The following is a 21776-nucleotide window of genomic DNA, read 5'->3' on the forward strand; positions in this document are numbered from 1 at the left end:
GAATGAAACTCAGCGGTACTGAGACATCAAAGTAACCGCTATTATCAGTCAGCTTGTTGTCATCTTCATTAACAATCCAACCAGCATTTTCCAGAATATTTTGTTGTCCCGGACTCAGAGAAGCGTATCCTTTCATAACACTGGTGATACCAACATTCTTACATCTATCGATTTCTACGACATTGAGCTCATAACGTATCTCTTCAAACATATGACAAACAGCCATATTGACCATCTTCGTAGTAGCACTTACAGCAGTACCATCAGCTTTCCTCAGTCTTCCATAAAAATGTAATGTGCTCTTGCGTGGGAGCAAGCACAGATCTTGATGTTGAACAGCAATCCTGATTTCATCACTGTTGTTGAATGTTGATGATGCATATGGCAAGTGTGAATGAGCTTCACAGTGTGCAATAGACTCATCGAAAATAATTGATTTTTTTATATCTAAGATTTCCGCCATGGTATCACACAAGCTAGACAACAAAAATTTATTTTTATCTTGTGAATTTTTCACGTAATTTTAGTCCTAGACTTTTTAGGAACTCTGCGTTTTGACGTGTCAACACTTTCAAAGCTCGATGATGATTGATGATCTTTGGGCATCCTGCAATCCTTTTATACCCGTTACCAGTCTTTGTCTCATATACGATACCCATTACAGGCTTTTTATATGCAGTCTTATCGTGATAGTCTCGCCACGGAAATTTGCTATTCCCCCGTTCTGATCAACAATGTGGAGCCTCAAGTTGTGTATTGCTCGTACGGCGACTGGCAGGTAAATGATGTTTGTTGGCACTTTCACTATTTTATATCCTGCTGGAACCCTTGGAAAAAATTCATGGATTGTATGATTCTTCTCACCATTGATGTACGATCCAGTAGTTATATTGCACTCGATTCTCAGAGCATTGATTTTTAATATTTTCACTGGTAAATCAGATTTATGAGTTATGTTAGGTTCAAGAATCCGATTGGTAAATCCAAGTAATGACCCAATGGAATCTTCAGGTTCAAAATTTATATATTGATCACATTTTATTTCACTTCTCAACTCATTGTTGTTTGCTTTTAAAGTGAAACTTAGTTCAGGTAATGTCTTGTTTATATAAGTTTCAATATCTTTAATTTCATAACTCCCTGTTGGTATAGTTATTTCTTGAAATCTCTTGATTATACTTCTTTTGGATCTTTTTGATGACACATAAAATTTATTAGCACCAACATCAATATTTGGTATTGAATTGAATGTTAGAAGCTTAACGAGTCCAAGTACATAATCTTTTGTTGATGATAACTCAATCGGTGGAAAATAATTTGCCTCCAGTATGGAGGAGTTTCCAGATAGTGTCAAGGTGAATGACTCTGCCATGACTGACGCTTGTTGTCTCGACTCACTTCAATTTATAGTTGTCTAGCCAGGAATTTTAAGCACAAATGTCTACATATGATTGTATCAAAGTCTTGATATCTTTTATGATTGTACTTTACGCTACCTACATCGAGATATTTCATCAAGTCTTGTGGGGGTTGTAGATTACCAAAACTGTCAAAGTAAATTACTTGATTATGATTCTTCTTGTATGCAACCCAGTGAGTTCCAGGTCCAAGTTTATCATCTAAATTTATTATTGCTGATTCGTTTGTCTTTGGTCCAGATTTTGGTAAATCATTTCTTATGAAAACTCCACGAAAATTTGGAATTTTAAGCAGCTTGACATATTTTAATAAGTCGATGTTAGTCAATGCTCGATGTGGTAGCTCTACTGGTTTTTTGACTTCTTGCAGCCAGCTCCTTCTGGGTATGGTTTCAGATAAAGTCCCATACCACTGCGGTAAGGTTTGAGGTATAATCATCTACCTACAGCTATTTCCTCCATCTTCAAGTTGTGACGTTTCTTTTCAGCTAATTGATTTTTGGCTGCGCTGGCATCGTTCACAGCTTTTGCAACACCTGCAGCTCCACCTGTTAGAGCACCAACCGCTGATAACCCTGCAAACAGGGGAATCAAGAATGGAAGTACTCCACCAATCTTTGATGGAACTGGTAGAATACGAGGCAATCGAACGTTTTTCTTCCCACCAACTTTCTTGACAGCTTTGCGGGCACCTCCAAGAGCTGTTTTAACTGGATCTCCACCAGGCTGCATGGACTTTTTAGCTTCATCAACAATCTGTCTCAGAGCAACATCCTTCTTCTTGGAAGTCTTTCTTTTGACTGTCTTACGCTTCATTGTTTTTCTTTTAATTGTCTTACGCTTGGTAATAGGTTTTTCTTTTTTAAGACCCATACCGAAATGTCTTTTCAACTTCATGATTTTATTCACACTCCAAGCAGCAGCTTTTTCACCAATAGCAGCGTCTCTTGCTTGAAATCGTTGCCACGCTTTCTCAGCAAGGATTTTATCAGCCTCGTGACGGGCTTCTAAATTTTCACGATTTTTCGAGTAAGCTATATCGTGTTCCTTAGACGCAGCGTCCAGAGGATTTATACCTGGATCACCTCGAGCTAACCTCTTAGCTAACTTTGTATCTGGACCGCAGTACTGGTACCCAGGGATATGGAGTTCAAGTGGGAGCTTATTGATTATATTGTTGAACAAACCTTTACCACGTCTGCTCTCAGACATGTCAGTCATAAGACTGACTCGCTTATCTATATAAGCCGGTATATATACCTCTTGAGCTCAGAATACAATCAGCAGTCATGGACAACAAACCAAGAGCTCAGTTGCCAGTTATCAATTTTGATCAAATTGTTCAAGGAACCGGTGTGAAACTCAAACGATATGGTGCTTTACTTCCCAACAGTATCCGTGCAGTGTTTTGCGGACCATCAAACTGTGGAAAGACCAACGCTCTACTGTCTCTTATTGTACATCCAAACGGTTTGAGGTTTGAGAATATATATCTTTACTCAAAGTCTCTTAACCAACCAAAGTATCAGTTCCTGGAGACGCTGCTTAAACAGATTGATGGTATTGGATTCTTCACATTCAGTGAACATGAAGCTGTAATCAAGCCTAAAGATGCTAAACCTAACTCCCTGATGATATATGATGATGTGGCTTGTGAAAAACAGGTTCACATCAAGGCTTTCTTCTGCATGGGTCGACACAAGGATGTAGACAGCTTCTATCTCTGTCAAACTTATACACGAATACCTAAGCATCTGATTAGAGATAACGCAAACTTTCTCGTGCTATTCCGTCAAGATGAAATGAATCTGAAGCATATTTATAATGATCATGTCAATACAGACATGTCGTACAACTCATTCAGAGATTTATGCTCGGCATGTTGGAATAAGTATGGGTTTGTGGTAATAGATAAAGACAGTGAATTGAACAGTGGTAGGTATCGCAAAGGATTCGACTGCTTCATTAGTATAAATTGAGGTACTTTAGAGTGTGATAGTCATACATGCTGTAGACGTTAACCTGTCAACATGAAGCCTGAAGAAATATCAAAGCAGAAAGATATTCTGCATCAGATATCTCAAGCCAGTGATGCCATCCGACGGAAGCACAAGATGTTGAAGTTGGGTAAAGATACAGCTAAGAAAGCTATGGAGGAAATGTTCAAGCCTATTGTGACACCACTCCAGAGTATAGTTGAATCTTCAAAGTTGAAAGGGGAAAATATTAAAAAAGAAGAAAAACCACAGGTTGAAAAACAAGAGGTTGAAAAATCTTTATATGATGATCCAGAAGTATACAACAGTTTAATAACAGATGATGAAAGTTCATTTGATAATACAGCACTTGCTATTACTCAGCCACCATCAACAAGTACTCCAGCTCGTAGAAATCCTCTTCTCACTAATTATCTACAACGTTTAAGTAAAAAACATAAAGATAATGATATGAGATATGGTGTACGCAGAAAACGTGGTGAAATGAATATGGGTGATTCACCTATTTCATTTGCAAATGATACAATAACTGTCAAAGAAAAAAATTATCCAATAACTCCTGGGTTGTTGGAATTATTATTTAGAAAATCACCAGAGGATGCACTCATCACCCCAGATGATAAGAAAAAGTACTTGGACATAATTCAACATACCAACGCTCATAGGAAAAATTATGATCCAAATCGTACCATTTATGAAGATACAACAATCAAGTTCAATAAATACATTGCTGATTTTATCACCAAGTTCGGTAAAGGGTTACCAAAATATATGATTGCAAGAAAACAGAGGTTACCAATGGACAATGTTTACTGGGATGATCCAAATGAACTAGTTGATCGTTTGCGACTACTTATGGCATCTCAAGCTGCTGGAAATCCAAGTCACACGAATGAAATCATGTCAATTATTGAAGAGCTTAGGGAGGCTGGAGTTATATATTAAAAGCTTCTGGAAAATTAAAGCATCCATATGTGAACGTTTCAATAGAACACTTAAGACGAGAGTTTACAGCTCATGGCAGCTACAAGTGGATCGATATACTTGATGACTTGGTGAATACTTACAACAACACCAAACACAGTACCATCAAAATGAAACCTGTCGATGTTACCGCTCCCTGATTAAAAAAATGAATTAAAAAGTAAAATTGGAAATAACGAAATTTGAATTCTTTCCAATACTTCTGAATACTTTAAATACTTTTGAATTCTTTATCTTATGGAAAATTAACATTGTCAATCGGTTTGAATTCTTTTTTTTAATCAGGGCTGCTCAGGAGAAACAACTGTTGAAAAATATATATCAACCACTGAAAACCAAATCGAAGCAGAAGTTCAAAGTTGGAGACAAAGTCCGAATCAGCAAGTACAAGCATGTTTTTGACAAAGGATACACACCAAACTGGACAACAGAAATCTTCACGATCAAGTCGGTGCAGAATACGAATCCAACGACGTACAAGCTCGTGGACTATCAGGATCAACCAATTGAAGGAGGATTTTACAATGAAGAACTCAGCAAAGTCAAATATCCAGATGTATATCTTGTTGAAAAAGTAATTAGAAAACGTGGAAATAAATATTATGTTAAATGATTAGGTTTTGATACTAAACATAATAGTTGGATCAATAAATCTGATATGTAAAACACAAATTATATTTACATTGTTTTTATTTACAAAACATTACTACATAAATCCTAAAAACTATACTTACATAGTTTTTTAATATTACTAATTTTTTGTCTTTTATTATTATTATTTTCATCGTTATCTTCTACAAGTTTTCGTTTCTTAAAATCTAAGGAGCCTTTATAACCCCAAGGCACAGTATCCGTGCTTGTCTCAATGAGTTGACCTTTATCATCAGTCCAACTGAGAGCAAGATTTTCCAGTTTAATTCTATGTACTTGATGTTTTTTACTTACCCTTGCGACTGCGAGTCCACTCTGGAACCACTCTGTTTCCAGAGTCAGAGTGGAATCATACTAGATCCAGAGTGTTTCTAGAGTGGTTTTGTGCCTTTTTTTCAGAGTGAAACCAGATTGAAACCAGACTGTATTCAGAGTGAATACAGAGTGAATACATAGTGAATACAGAGTGAATACAAATTGAATACATAGTGGACCCATAGTGAACACATAGAAAATTCAAGATCGATACAGAATGGAATCAACGTGAAGCCAAAGTGGAGCCAGATTGGTTATCGAGTGAGACCAGAGTGGATGCGGAGTGGAGCCAGAATAAAACCAAAGTGGCGTCGGAGTTGAATCAGAATGCAACCTGAATAAAATTCGATTGGAATCAAAATGGAATGAGAGTAGATAAAGAATAAAACCAGAGTAGAACCAAAGTGAATACAAATTGTTGCAGAGTGAACTTTAATTATTTTCTTAGCAAATCCTTTATGAATTTTGAGTTACTCCAAAGTATTTTTAGATTAAATCCAAAGAATTTTTAGAACGGACCTGTCATGTTTACACTTCAGTATACCTACTGTGAATTTATATCGATCTTGTTTCGTCTGATCAAAATACATATGGTTCAAAACGTTCGTATTGCTACATAATTTTTAGTAGATTTCATAAAAATCTAACTATTGCAGCCGTCCTCATGGCGCAACTTTTAAAAAATTTAGCCATTTTCTGACTCAGTTTTTCGAGCTGATTCAGAAAATGTAGTTTGTTCAAAAGTTTATATATATATATATATATATATATATATATATATATATATATATATATTGGCCACGTCTAATCATATATAATCAGATTTACTTATGCATTATTATATATGATCATATATAATTATTTTTACTCATATATGTCTGATAAAAAAATGCTTTCGAGAATAACAAATTCATTTCATAAATACATAGAGAAATGGAATAGTACGGTAATGGTTCGTTACAATATTAGGATAATCAATTCATGACAATATTAAATAAAAAAATCGCAGGCGTATGGAGGGCTCGAACTCAAATCTTTTTAGCTGGAAGCCGTCTGGAACGCTGCTCACTCGTCCAAGTCACCAGCATTAATATTGAAAGACATAAATTTATTAGACTTTTAACAACAGAAAGTACTGGTTTTTATAAAAATTTTTGCAATTTCATCAAATTCCGGAATTCAATAGATTTTTGTAAAGTTTAAGAACTTATTAAATTTGATCAAATTCGCAAAGTACAATAAAATTACAAAAAAATTATGTCATTATTAAAAAAAATTAGAAAATAGTCACTGTCCAATAAATTTTTCGGTAATTATTGACAGGCTGTATGTCAGTGTCAAAACAATCGTATTGCCAGTCTAAAAAAAAACTTTTTAAAGTCCCAAGAGTATTATCACAAGATGTTTTGATCATATATGTTTGATCATTCCAAACCTCATGTATAATCATATATGATCAGACAAAAATTTTTTTTCATCGTGTATACGATACTACTTGACGTACAAGTTCATAGAAATTGACGTGATAATTAATTTGGATATCTAAATCGAAACATTGTCAAGTTTGGTAACTAAATAAAATTGTGTAATATCGTTATAATATTCTGATCGTTTCATTTTGTTTATAATTATTGGACCTACTAATTCTTGAATTTCATTTTTTCACTGGAAACCGACGAACGAAATGCTACTACGTTGGTCATCATTAATTTTTGACTTCTTTAAACCATTAAATTTGAAAGTAAAGTAACAATGAAAGTGAACTTTGAAGTATTACGACAAATTTATTTTTTACTTTAAATAAAAGTCATTGGAAAATTAATTTTTTCAAGTTGTATATTTTTTTCCTGTGATTTTTAATGCACAATTATAGACTGTATACATATAGTGAATAGGTTCATGTACGAAAAGCATTTTAAAAACAGCTGTAGTAAAAACTATGTCATGATTGATATGTAATTTTTTTAATAGAATTTAGGAGAAAAATTGAAGCATACATTTTTACCGACATATATTACGTATGACTTTATTTTCTTCACCAGATATATTATATATAGACATTTACAATTTTCTGAAACTTACGTTCTATATGATAGGAATTTTATATTTTCTATTTTTGATTTTAAATACAATTTTCGATGCTGATCAACTCATAATTGATATAATAAAGTTTTTATTAAAATAGTTTTAGTGTACGTAAGATTGGGAGAAATCTTTAAATTTGTCAAAGATGAGATGAATAACAACTTTGATTATAAAAACTGATTGAGAAGAATTAATTTTTAATACTCTTTAATCAACATTTTTAAATAGAGATGTGACTAAATAAACAAACTGTTAATGTTGATTAATATATTAATATACACTACTGGAAAAAATTAAGGGATCAAAAAAAAATTCCAAATTTTTCGGTAGTTTTCAACCGGCCGTAACTTTGAGAGAAATGGTCGTACAGGAAATAAAAAAAAAGGAAATTGTAGCTCCAAGTGTCTAGTTTTTGGATTAGAACTTCAAAATTTTGTAGCCTCCGCGGTTTCTGAGTAATCGTAGAAAAACCAGCAACAAAAAAATTCTCAAAATTTTTTTAGTTTTTTTTTTTTTGGTCTACGGGCGTGGAAAAAATTTTTTTAGCTTAACCACCATAAGGATCGGATACTTTGTTCATTTAGCTTTAATTTCTTTTTTTAAACACCCTGATACGTCCACTCCTCGCTGAGATATCGGTCTTCAAATGGAAAAGGATCTTTTTGTCTTTGATTATCGATATCTCAGCAACCAATGATCGCACAGAAAGTTAAAGATGGGTTTCAAGAACTTGAATGAATTCCCCTTAACGAGTGTCCATTGTTTTTTCGAAAAAAAATTTTTTCTTTCCGTCACATGAATTTGAAAATGCAACAAAAAAAGGGCTTTTAGTGGTTTTTTGGAAAATCAAGCGCTGGATCGAAAATATTGAGGAAACCACTAATGTTAAGTGTGCCTTTTACAGTTCAATATGTCCACAAAAACCCTACAAAGAATTAAATTAATCCAGCCAGCCGTTTTTTTGTTTCACTTGATCGAATTTTTGAAAAAATTAAAGGATCACGTTTTTTGCTCTGAAAAGCTCATAATTTTTAAAAATGAGAAAAAAAATTGTTTTTTCGAGCTTTTTCCACATTTTTGTTCCAGAAAGTGCTTAAATTGAAAAAAAAAAAAAAAATTTTTTTAAAAATTTTTTTTGAAATTTTTTCTCTTGAAAAGTTTAAGAAAACAATTACCGCCGGCATTAGCGTTATCCAAAGCGTACCACGTGGAGGTCGCGCGGTCAGATTTACGCTTGTGTGTGTGTGTGTGTGTGTGTGTGTGTGTGTATGTGTGTGTGTGTGTGTGTGTGTGTGTGTGTGTGTGTGTGTGTGTGTGTGTGTGTGTGTGTGTGTGTGTGTGTGTGTGTGTGTGTGTGTGTGTGTGTGTGTGGTATTTCAGGAGAATTGAGACCCGGTGGCTCGTCAGTTCCACCGTATTTAATGACTCCAAACTCATTCTCTGAAGGTTTTTGTTGGTTCAATACCGGGTATTACCACCCCTGTTTTCAATAACGGCTCTCAAACGTTCAGCCATGTTTATGCAGACGGTAATTTGAGGCTGCGGAATGGTATTCCAAATGTGCTGAAGCGCGCGCTCCAAAGCAGCTAAGTTCTGCAAATTTGGATACTCTCTGCGCAACCGACTGCCCATTATGTCCCAAACGTGCTCTATGGGGTTGAGATCTGGACTCATTGCTGGGTGTCGCAACAATGTGATGTCATGCCGCTCAAAGAAGCGCCGGGTAATGTTGGCTGTGTGTGGACGTGCATTATCTTGCATCAATATGAACGACCTCAGATGTTGTCGTCTGCGCAGAACAATGGGCCTTAAAATTTGGTCGATGTAACGTCTAGCTGTCAAATTTTCGCGTACAATTACCAAAGGTGTTCTCCAATTTCGTGAAACGCCGCCCCACACCATAACTGATCCACCGCCGTAGGCAACGACTGGACGGACAAAGTTCTGGCGAAAACGTTCTCCACGACGGCGCCAAACGAGAGGATGTCGATCGTTGCCATACAGATTAAAACGAGACTCATCAGTGAATAAAACATTTGTCCATTCCCTCAAGTTCCAATTTCGATGATCGTAAGCATACGCTAAACGAGCTCGACGATGTCTTGCTGTCAACAGGGGTACACGATTAGGATGTGTCGTGTAACCCAGTTTCACGAAGACGGTTGATGATTGTTCGAGAGCAAATGTTTCGCACTTGATGCCGTCGTCGCTGTTGCTGTTGTTGTTGCTGTTGTCTGCGATTGGGGAAGTTTCGAGCGACAATATTCGCATTGACGAAAGGTTGTCGTCGAACTTCTCTAACAATTGTTCGATCATCGCGGGCATTAGTGACTCGATGGCGACCTTGTCCGGGGCGACGATGATATTGATTCGTCTCTTGGTATCTGGTATAAGCTCGAGATACGACAGATTGACTTACACCCATCCGGATAGCAACTGCATGTTGAGTGTAACCTTCGTCGATAAGAGTCACTAACCGAGCGACTTCCACCTCCGATAAATGTCGTCTAACCATGATTAAGAATCAAAAGTCAGAAATTTTCAATTTTGACCAAAAAATTAAAAAAAAATTTTTTTAGCGCAGAGGGATTAGTTTTGAAAAAAACTGTTGAATGAAGCAATTTGCTAAGGATTCACAAAAAGAAAAGAAAAAAAAAACTCCGAAAAGCGTATGAAAAAAATCGAAATTCGATTGGGGGTATTAAGGGGCACACCTAGTGTAACGGCCTAAAAAAAACGTGATTTTTGGGAATTTTTATTAAAAAAAATACTTTATCAATTATTTTAAAATTTTAAGAATATATTTATACATGTTTTAAGAATACATAATGAAATTTTTGTAGAAAAAAATTAAATATTTTTTAAGTTATCGTCGATCTCTAACGGCGCGAAAAAAAAAGGTCCTTCACTGCTGCAGTGATTCCGGCCTTCTCCGTGGATGAAATCTAAAAAAAAAATATCTCGTTAAACTAGATAATATTGTCTGTACAATGACCTACGATAAAAAAAAAAATCAAAAATTGACAATATGGCGGCGTTTTAAAAAAATAGTCGAATTTTACCTAAAATTTTGGTCGTTTGTGGCCTGCGAAAATTCGATTTTTGATCAGATCAAAAAATCGATAGGTCATTGTACGGAGAACTATATATAGAACATGTAAAAAAATTCGATAGTGATCGGATCATTTGTTTTTGAGTAATCACTGCAGCAAATTCGGAAAATGCTGTTTCGAGAAAAACGCGTTTAAAGATAAAATGATCGTTTCCACTGTTATAAGTGGTTTAAAATCATATTTACAGCTAATCTGCTATTCCAGGGCCATATAATACACCTTCCTCTTCTTCGAAAAGGGCTTGTTCAGCTGAAGAAGCTTTTCTTCGAGATGATCGACCTTCTTTTGAAGAAGCCCTTTGGCGATAATCAGCGATTCGTATTCTCGTGTCGTCCTTAAGAGCCGCAAAATCTCTTGCTGCAGGTCCAACTATCACTCCCATTACATTGAATATCTTCAAAATTGACGAATAACCGTCATTAAATATTGCAGTTGCAAAATTATTTGACAATTCAATAGTTTTGAAGCCATTATGAAGATGCTTGGGTGAAAAGTGCCAAAGTAAACCGTTGTAGCTTTCATTGTTGTTTTGAGTATTGTTACCTTTACATCTATCAAGCAATTCATATCGAGATAAGTCTTCATAAATAGGTTTTATAGCTTCTTGTACTTCTGGATCCAGTGGGAGGTAATCGTGTTTAAATGTACTAGTGATTCCTTCAGCTTCCGCGCGGCGATAAGCGCACCAACTTTCAGCGCCTTCTGGACAATTTTTATGATTTGGGTTTTTGTCAGTTGAACAGAAATGATAAAATGTTGCCCAGATTGCTTTATACATTTCATCTACATTATCTTGATTCCTCATAATTGCTAAACCATAATATTTTTGGAGTTTATTTATAAAATTTACAGTTAACTTTTGTGATGTGTTACTTTTTCCTCCTAATTTCTTATTAATGTTCTTTACACTTCGGCAACGTGTTCCCATTCTTTTTTCACATGTAGATAGCATTCCAATTTAGCAACAGGAATATCATAAGGATTCAAATCTATAAGTCCTTTGTGGGTAGCGCTATCACCATCACCAATATAGCGGGTATATTTTACACCATATTTACTAATGGAACGACCAAACATGTCTTTTACACTATCCACTTCCATTTTTGAGGCAGATCCTTTATGATTGGCATCACATTCTTCATCGTGTAATGATAGCCATTCCTCATAATCTTCAGGTTCGCTATCTTTTTTTTTCTTCCAAAAACACAACTCAATATGTAGATTTTACGCATGAATCAAGAATTTTCTTGCTGTATTTTCCTGCCAGCGTAACTACTCCAAAACGGGAAGTATGGCCACGTTTTTTCAGGTACCGTCGCCGCTAACAGTCAAATTTGTCTCCGAATTTTCTTTCTTTAATGTAAGCTCTTTTTCTTCATTTATAGCTTGCTGCATACTGAGCTTACAAACAGTTTCGGCTGCAATCTGTAAATTCGTAAAACATCCCGCAAAAGTTTGGTCGTAAAATTTGCATGCTAAATCCATTAATCCACAGAAAAGATTTATCCCATTTATTCCGATGCCCAATAGACGCATCACAGCAACAATACGTTTATTTATTTTAAATGCGTTATTAATCATTGGTCCAGAATTAATATACGAATTGCCACATTCACAAATAATAGCAATTTTGAACCCTAGGCCTCTTGAACTTGCTTGATTGAAAGTAACTTTTTTTTGACAGGTTTTACACACCACTAAATTACTAATTGCACTAAAAACTGATAAAAATTGCAAAATACAATATCCATGAGATGGGTCAATCACAACATTATTGTCATTATTTTGTAATAACTTTTCTGCGGACGTACTGGTATTCGCAGTAGATTGCTCAAATGTAAATCTATTTCCGGTAAACTTGCGTTTTTTCGCAATTGATCGATGCTTAGGAACATTGTGAGTTCCTTTTTTATTTGAATATGAAGATTGATCACTCATTTTCAAGAAAATAGCACGTGTAAAATTATGATGCGCTCGATACAACGATCACAATGAGACTAAATGTGTCTGGCTCCGAAAATAATTTACGTGGCAGTAAACGAAAAATTTCTAGAAATTTGTAGAAATTATTATAATGATATATTTTTGTATACCTGAGAGCCAACAATAGAAACTGGAATCGTGTTATAGGGGCTAGAAGAGACAGTAGACTCTGAACAATACTTCAGGTACGTCTCGCAGCTAATGACACTCTAGCTGCCGAGCGGCTGCTCTTTAAAATGTTATAACTCAAAAACTATTTGATATATCGATTTGAAATTTTAATATGTTATTTTTAAAGGTGTAATCTACCGAAATATGAAAAAAAAAAAAATCGACTTTTTCGAAATTTCACACTAGGTGTGCCCCTTAACTTTTTTTATTAATTTAATTAAAAGGAGATCAGGAGAATCAAGGAATGCAGCGGTGGAAAGGTGATAAAAATCATTGGGCGATGATTTTTTGAGTTTCCTTAACTTGTTAAAAAAAAAATTTTTCCAAAAAAATTTTTTTTTCGAAAAAATTTTTTTTTTTTGAAAAATTTTTTTTTTTGAATTTTTTTTTTTTTGAAAATTTAAGCACTTTCTGGAACAAAAATGTGGAAAAAGCTCGAAAAAACAATTTTTTTCCTCATTTTTTAAAATTATGAGCTTTTCAGAGCAAAAAATGTGAACCTTTAATTTTTTCAAAAATTCGATCAAGTGAAACAAAAAAACGGCTGGCTGGATTAATTTGATTCTTTGTAGGGTTTTTGTGGACATATTGAACTGTAAAAGGCACACTTAACATTAGTGGTTTCCTCAATATTTTTGATCCAGCGCCTGATTTTACAAAAACCACTAAAAGCCCTTTTTTGTTGCATTTTCAAATTCATGTGACGGAAAGAAAAAATTTTTTTCGAAAAAACAATGGACAGTCGTTAAGGGAATTCATTCAAGTTCTTGAAACCCACCTTTAACTTTCTGTGCGATCATTGGTTGCTGAGATATCGATAATCAAAGACAAAAAGATCCTTTTCCATTTGAAGACCGATATCTCAGCGAGGAGTGGACGTATCAGGGTGTTTAAAAAAGAAATTAAAGCTAAATGAACATAGTATCCGATCCTTATGGTGGTTAAGCTAAAAAAATTTTTTCCACGCCCGTAGACCAAAAAAAAACTAAAAAATTTTGAGAATTTTTTTGTTGCTGGTTTTTCTACGATTACTCAGAAACCGCGGAGGCTACAAAATTTTGAAGTTCTAATCCAAAAACTAGACACTTGGAGCTACAATTTCCTTTTTTTTTATTTCCTGTACGACCATTTCTCTCAAAGTTACGGCCTGTTGAAAACTACCGAAAAATTTGGAATTTTTTTTTGATCCCTTAATTTTTTCCAGTAGTGTATATCATTGAAATTATAAAAGGATACGTTTTCCACTATGTAACATCTTATTATGTACATTTATATAATAAAGATGGAAAAAACTTTAAGAAGTATATTAATAATTGATTAATTTTTTCCAAGGAAGGTAATTTATTATTTATATTAAATTATTTACACATTCAGATCCCTATGAAGTTTTATCGGATCTGACTTTAGTTTTGCTGTAGTTTTATCTTAATTCATTTCGATTTTATTCGAACTTATTCTAAATTTACTGACAGTTTAATCTAATTTTTAATAACTCCATTGTGACTCATGCAAATTTCACGTTGACTTCACGCTAGTTTAAATCTGAATGAATTCTGATTTGATTATTATTTTACTCTGATTTCATTTTAATTTCATGTTGATTCCACTTTGAAGCCATCTTGATTTTATGTAAAATTCACTTTGATTCTAATCTGGTTCCATTCTGGTATCACTCTGGTTCCACTTCGGTTTCATTCTGGATTCACTTTGATTCCACTCTGGTTACACTTTAATTACATTCTGAGTCCAATTTGATTCCACTCTGGCTTTAGTCCGGGTTCACTTTGGTTTCACTTTAGTTTCATTCGGAGTTCACTTTGATTCCACTCTGGCTTTAGTCCGGGTTCACTTTGGTTTCACTTTAGTTTCATTCGGAGTTCACTTTGATTCCACTCTGGCTTTAGTCTGGGTGCACTCTGGTTTCATGCTGGAAAATAGGCACAAAACCACTCTGGAAACACTCTGGAACCATCATGATTCCATAATGTTTCCAGAATTTTTTCAGACTGATTTCAGAATGATTTGAAAGTCGCAAGGGTTTTGATCATGTACTGCTTTTTCTTCAGCAGCTGATTTTCAAAAAGACATCTTTTGAAGTCATCAAACGTGATGGTCTTCGAGGTTGATCCTCCGATACCCTTTGCCCGTTTCTTGATTCTATCCTTTTCCCTCTCAGGATCATGGATTTCGAAGGCGTACAGCTTGGCTCTGAGACCCACGAACTCGGACATGATTTTTCCATTGTTCTCAACCTTCATGAGCCCCAGAACCTTTTTATTGACAAGAGGTATGTTGAAGACATTTTCAGGTTGAGAATGAAAATGTTTCAATTACGATTCAAAAAATTGAGTGGATTGTACCGTATATAACAATGTCTGACAAGCAAAAAATCGAGGTGTTGAATTACATAACCTCCGATCCAGCTATCCCAATCAGTTTCCGGACTTGGGAATTGTATGAGTATCCACTGCTACCAGCTACCAACAAGCATATTTGGGTAATCAAAACAACAAATCAGCTTGAGAAACCTCGTTTTGTTATCCTTGGATTCCAAACAGCAAGAAAGAATCAATCGACTCAAAACGCAAGCGAGTTTGATCACTGCAGCATAAGAGACATTAAGCTGTTCTTGAACTCTCAGACTTATCCATATGGAAATTTGAACCTCAACATTGTGCATAATCAGTATGCCTTGATGTATGATATGTACACAAATTTTCAAAGTGCTTACTATGGAAAAGAAGCTGAACCGCTATTGGCTAAAAAAAATTTTCTGAATAAAGCACCTCTGTATATAATTGACTGTTCCAAGCAGAACGAGTCAATCAAGTCTGGACCTGTGGATATACGTCTGGAATTTGAATCATCAGCACAGTCTCCAAATCAAACTGCTGCTTACTGCTTGATAATTCACGATCGAATAATTGAGTACAATTCCATCAGCAGCACTGTGAGAAAACTTACTTAATGGTGCAGTTTGATCCCAAACCCACCATACATTACATGTATGTATGGGACTTTGCATCCAGACAAGCGAGGAAAGGACCATGGGAATAAGCAGCAAGAGACGGAGAACGATTTCGCCGACGAATACACCAAATAAATAAAATTATTGATCCTGTACTAATCAATAAACTTAATGTAATTAAACATAGTAAATAAACATGATGTAATTAAAAATAGTAAATAAAGAAAAACTTTTTTATAATTTTGGGTTTCTAATTATAAACCTTACTATAATAAATACGAAATATATTAGTAACATTACATAGATTTAAACTTTTTCATTAATTGCGCAGTTGGTATAGATGGTGTGTAAATGAATTTAAATTTATTGTATGATGTACCGATGTAATACAAATAAATCTTTTCACCATTATTGATAATATTCTTCATCTTTGCAAGTAGATGCGGCTTATTCAAAAACTTCTGGTTGCATGCAGCAGGGAGAAACGTTGATCAAGTGTTGTCCAAGCATATTTCAACGTTGAATCCAAATTGTGTTCTAACTATTCTGATGTTTGTGATCTCATAATTATACCCAGTTTCCAATTCATGCATTCGCCTGAATGGTAGAGGGCACCCGTACATCCTGGTGATGATAGCAGATTCCAGCAGCGGGTAGCGTTAGGGTCAGGGTAATGTAGTCGCGTAATCTGTTTGTCTTTGTCATCAAGGTATGAAGCTAATTTCTCTAAACTGGAGGCCATGAATCTAAAAGAGTCAATAAATCTTAGAGAGACTAAAGTATTTTTACCTGATTTTGTGAAAGAAATGTAACGCTCTTTATTGATTAGTAATAATGAAATTTCACCCTCAAATACTGTAGCTAAGGATTTAATTATAAAGTGTGAGTCATAGCCGGATAAATTATGAAAGACAACTGGGATAATGGTAGATTTCAGATAATTAACGTTACATGATTTATGAGCTACGTTTCTATAGTTACCCGTGAAGTGACAATGATCATAGACTTTATCTGTTGTAGAAGTGATTGATTTTTCACAGATGTGACACTCAGTTGCCTGATTGTGTCTATCTTGTTGCTCTTTCGTTAAAGGTTTTATTTTAATGGGATTCTTTAGAATTTTTCAAAGTCCAGAGCTAATGACTCTAATTGTTTAACAAACCAGTTTATGCAATCAGGAGAACGGTTTAATTCAAATTTGGAGAGTGCGTTATCATAGCTGCAATGTACATAGTAACCAATACTGTGTGGAACATGTTTATTAATTGTCTTTTCATCATCTCCTGGGGTTCGAGTGTGCATTCTAGATCCGCGTAAACTACAAACGGCACAGTATCTTTAGACTTAAAATCTTTGAATTTCAAAATTTGATTTTTTCACTGGGAAATTCCATGCGGACTTTGTTAGATTTAAAACAATCTACTCGGTGCTCTAAATAACATTTTTGTAATTTGAAATGATTCAAACAACGATCACAAAAGTATAATCTATGTCTACCTAAAGATATTTGACTTTTAATTAGTCTGGAAAGATTATGTATCAATGCAAAGTGATAGACTGACTCAATATTATCTAAATTTTCAGTATAATTTACACTTTTTTTAATCATTAATAGATGAATTGTTGGTATTTCTGACTCGAAGTTACTTAAATATAATGGGATAATAGTACTTTTTTCAGACTTTTTACCTGTGAATTCTGACTCTATACCATATACATTAATGCTAAGGTCATTCATTTTTTCAAATTTTGGTACATCATTAAGTTTGATTGGAAATTGAATACCTTCATAATTTAATCTGACGTTGAAGTGTCGATAACTTGTAGGATCACCCGGAACCAATACTGGTAGATGCAAGGCAGCGTTGACACACCACAGGAAGCAGAACTCATCATTGTTCTGGATGTTCGTAACCGCATTCTTCTTGACAATATCCTTTGGCAATCTGACGAAGGTGGAGTTTCCAACTTGGTTTGGTGTGAATCGTGACATGGTTACCATCATGCTGTTCGGTCCAAGCAGACTCCATCCAGAACCCTCATGCTCAAAATCTTCAATTCTTTGAAGTAATTTTTCGTAGACATGTTGACTAAACCAATCCTGAAGAGATGTGGCAGGGAGAATCTCACGGCTTTTGGTGATGAAAGACTTTCGCTCTTCTACATCTTCTTGTTTCCGGAATGTACAAAAGAGTTCAACATTCACTTTCAACCCTGCCAGATCTCTCAAGACACTCTGTACCTTGTTGATGATGATGTCCCGTGAGGCTTGGAGAAATGATGCTGGATCTATGTGACGTTGGTTGATAACACATCCAGTCTGGATGTTACCAGCAAAAGCATTCTCCAAGTCCTTCCATTTGACTCCTTGGTTAAGATCTCCACCAACAACTTGGTTACCGAGTCTGAAGAACTGATCGGCAAACCAGTTGAGTTGGTTGATGTGCGCTTGAATACTTCGTCTCACTTGAATTGTTGTTCCAGGATCCAGTAATATTGTGTTGAAGTATTCAATGGTCTCCGCACACACTCGTAAACACCTTTGACGATGTTCATCAGTGAGCTACTTTCCCAACAGATCAGCATATGAGACTGCAATAGTGTCCACCAAGTTCTTGAGAGCCTCGATGAGGTTATGTTGTGCCATTTTGGAACGAGAATCACTACTGTCTTACACAATATTATAGGTTATGTACACTGTTTATAGGTTATATACACTGTTTATAGGTTATGTACACTGTTTATAGGTTATGTACACTTTTAAAGGTTATGTTACTGTTTATAGATGATGTACACTACACAATAGTTTTTGCACACTGGACTATACTCGCGTACTTCACAACACTGAACTTCACTATATTTTATAACACTGAATACTGTTTAATCACGAGAGATGTACTTCGTTTTTGTGAAGTACGGCTTGAGCGCGCTGCTTTTATAGTCAGAGGATACTACGCAGTTACCCCCCACTCCTCTACCTCAAAAACGGTTTGATGACGTCATCTACTACGCAGTTAGAAATAGAACAAAGAAAACTGCGCAGTTACATGACCTTGAACAGGCTCAGACCTGTATGATGACGTCATCTACTACGCAGTTAGAAAATTCTATCACAGAATGAGTCATCTACTACGCAGTTAGGAATAAAGCATAGAGAACTACGCAGTTACCGTGACCTTGAACAGGTTCAGACCTGTTTAGAAGTAGACAGAAACCTCGACAGATGGCGTATCTTCTCGCATGTACTCCTCATACGTACAGTTTGAATATATTAATCTTTTCAGAATATAAACAATGAAATGCACCTGTGATCTAAGCAACTATTATTGATGCTGTGAGATCACAGGTGCAATTTTTAACAAAAATGCAGGAAATCAGAATCAAAATTTGAAATGGCGGATATTATACTTAAAATGACGGCGCGATATAAAAATGGTGGAAATCAGATTCAAAATGGCGGATTCATAACATAAAATGGCTGAAGTCAGATTCAAAATGGCAGATTTCAGATAGCAGACTCAAAATGGCGGATAGCAGCCACCAGATGGCGGATTCAAAATGGTAGGAAAATAGCGGATAAAATTTTTAAAATGGCGGGAAAATGACGGATAGATTTAAATTACAGAATTCAGCACCAGCACCACCTATGGAAACAACCGATAAAAACCTCATTCATAGCCGCAAAATGTCATACATATCTACCACCGACAACACCTACTGTCGGTAAAAACAGACCGCCCATATCTACAGAGGACATTTATCACGGATATGAGTCTGTGGACGGTAATGTAGATCCCTTAGTAGTGACACGAGCCCGCAAATCTGTTTTACCGACTGAGTATAATCCCCGTGTTTACCTACTTACATTGATTATGCTAGGAACTTATTAAGAAAATTTTTTTATTATTACCATCGTTGTATGGAGAAAAATCTCAAACTCTTAATTATCACTGTCTAATTCATTTACCAGATGATGTAATAAATTTGAACCTACCACTAAGTGACATTTCGGCATTTTGGGGTGAAAATTTTATTGGAAAAATAAAAATTTAGTAAAATCACCTTTTAAGCCTCTAACTCAAATTGTTAATCGATTATCTGAGATTGAAAACGAAGATAAACTCAAAATTAAAAAGCAAATTATTGTTAAAAAGTGTGTTATAAGTGATACTTCAGATATTTTTGTTTACGAAAATGTACAGTACTTAAGTGTAGTGAGTGTTATTATAAACAACGTTTATTTAAGCTCAGTACGACCCGACAATGTGGTAATGCTTGAAGATAATACCGTTGTTATATTTGATAAGATTTTGTCAGTGAAAAATGAAAAGAGAATATTATCTAATCTTAATAACTTTTATATTTTCGGCCGTAAAATAATAAACCCTGTTAGCTTGTTTAATTATCCTACATCATCGATTGATGTTGGAATAATTCTGGGAGACAAATTTTCTAATTTACAAGAGTTATTCTCAATAACAAGAGTAAAATATAAATGTGTTTGTTTAAGTTATGTTGATAAAGTGTGTGTCGTATCTTTACTTCATGAATCAATTGATTCATAAAAATTCAACCATAAAAACCTTGTGTATATTTTTTAAATAGTCTTTAAATTTATGTTAATATTTATTTTTTAATAACTGAACTTTTGCTGAAATTTTTTTTTTATTTAAGAATAAAATGCGTTTAAAAGTTCCGCTGAATGTAAACGTATGACCGAAATATTTTCGATTATCTGTGAAAGAATGAAAGACAAAAAAGTATAAGACACTTGAGAAACAAAAATCCGCGTGCACCAAGTTTCTTAGTAAACATATGACACACCTTCCGTAGTGCATCCTTCACATGCATAGAATGTACCAGCTGCTTTACAGCCTTTGATATAAGTTCGAGCTTGTGAATCAGCAACAATTGCTCTCATTTTAAATGCATATTCTCTTCCACCTACAGAGACATCCGATTGAATCAAATTCTTGCACTCGTCGACAAAGTCACTAAGATATTCACTCACATCAGCTGGTTTTGAATCACCACAATATATAGCAGCTATAAATGGACGACTTACATATTTTTTATTAATTATCTTTACACAAATTGGCCAAACTTGTACTTGTGAATTATTATAAATTTGCATTCCATCAATATAAACCAGCACGTCAATAGTATCTTCAATAAATATTGTTGGAATAATAATTTTTTTTTAGGTTATTTACAATACCTAAGTATTTATAATCACAATAAGACCCTTTAAGACTCAAAATTGATTGATCAATGCAGTGTTTTTTGGTCTTTAACAAAGCTTGTGTTGTTTTTGGTAACTCATGATGTCCTTCTTCTCTTAGTAGTAATAAAAGTTCAGCAATTACATTTAATTGAAGACTGTTTAAATTTTTTAAGGCCCACTGTCGAAGTTTTTCTTGAAAACTTTCATTTGAACCAGTTTTATCTTCGATGTCATCACTTTCATTATTTTTGTCACTTAATTTATTACTTGTATCATTCTCATCATTATCAATATCATTGTCACAATTAATATCAGAATTAATGCAAATGTCATCACTATTTACACTGTTATCATTTGCACTATTATTGACACTTAGGTTACTTGAGTTATGTACAGAAATATTTGCATCGCATTGTTCATCGTTATTTACATTTGTTTTTTAATTCTCTAAATTTTTTTAATCGCTGATATGCTTGTGACATTGTGAAAACAAAATTAATTGGTCTATATAACCTACAACATAAGACATGTAAATGAAATAAATGTGTTCTGAGACTGAGAAACAGATTTTTGGCACATGCGCAAGGACGTATGGATTTGATTATCGGCCGATGAACGGTTGTTGATCGCATGCTATTTTTATTTACGATTGAATGGCTTATGACAGTTTGCCAGATATGGGCCATTAAAAATTGCCAACGCTTGGGCGACCGTTCGTCGCCTAACATCGGCCGATGTATGGCTTTGTCGCCATGAACGGCAACTTTGTATGGGTATCTCTCTTAATATCTCTCTTTTCGTGTGACGTCAAAGCTAGCAGTTCGAATATTGTTCTATAACTAATTGTTCGTTATTAAATTTGAACAA

General features: G+C 34.7%; 3 protein-coding genes across 8 annotated transcripts in view; all 3 read right to left on the bottom strand.

Moving 5' to 3' along the window:
- Positions 1–21710, bottom strand: part of LOC141537965 (uncharacterized) — a 31052-nt gene extending 9342 nt beyond the window's left edge. For 2 of the 4 annotated variants that reach the window (XM_074259184.1, XM_074259183.1), the window contains exon 1: positions 20510–21707. Coding sequence is in view for 1 of the 4 variants with exons in the window: in XM_074259182.1 (XP_074115283.1) it covers positions 20751–20819 (69 nt within the window). In the remaining 3 variants the exon portion in view is untranslated. Of the gene's footprint in view, positions 1–20509 lie in introns of all 4 variants that reach the window. The other 2 variants (XM_074259185.1, XM_074259182.1) reach the window with 2 other exon arrangements.
- LOC141538198 (uncharacterized) lies at positions 10158–11456 on the bottom strand. 3 transcript variants are annotated; one of them, XR_012481027.1, is made up of 2 exons: positions 10513–11456; positions 10158–10395 (listed from the first exon to the last, which is right to left on the bottom strand). XR_012481027.1 is itself a non-coding variant. In XM_074259558.1 (2 exons), exon 1 carries the CDS (start codon positions 11366–11368, stop codon positions 10751–10753), a length of 618 nt encoding a protein of 205 aa, XP_074115659.1. In that variant the 5' UTR covers positions 11369–11456; the 3' UTR covers positions 10158–10395; positions 10749–10750. The 3 variants fall into 3 exon arrangements, 2 of the variants coding, with proteins under 2 accessions (XP_074115659.1, XP_074115660.1); XM_074259558.1 differs by having other exon boundaries at positions 10749–11456; XM_074259559.1 differs by having other exon boundaries at positions 10158–10410; positions 10749–11456.
- LOC141538230 (uncharacterized) lies at positions 15377–19427 on the bottom strand. The gene is made up of 3 exons (XM_074259607.1): positions 19380–19427; positions 17471–18248; positions 15377–16431 (listed from the first exon to the last, which is right to left on the bottom strand). The coding sequence occupies exons 1-3, from the start codon at positions 19425–19427 to the stop codon at positions 16412–16414; spliced, it is 846 nt and encodes a 281-aa protein (XP_074115708.1). The 3' UTR covers positions 15377–16411.
- Positions 21711–21776: the final 66 nt, after the last annotated feature.

Source organism: Cotesia typhae, unplaced genomic scaffold (assembly GCF_013202065.1).
Source record: "Cotesia typhae breed Kobodo isofemale line unplaced genomic scaffold, CoteBio_Ctyphae contig_20, whole genome shotgun sequence".
Lineage (NCBI taxonomy): Eukaryota > Metazoa > Arthropoda > Insecta > Hymenoptera > Braconidae > Cotesia > Cotesia typhae.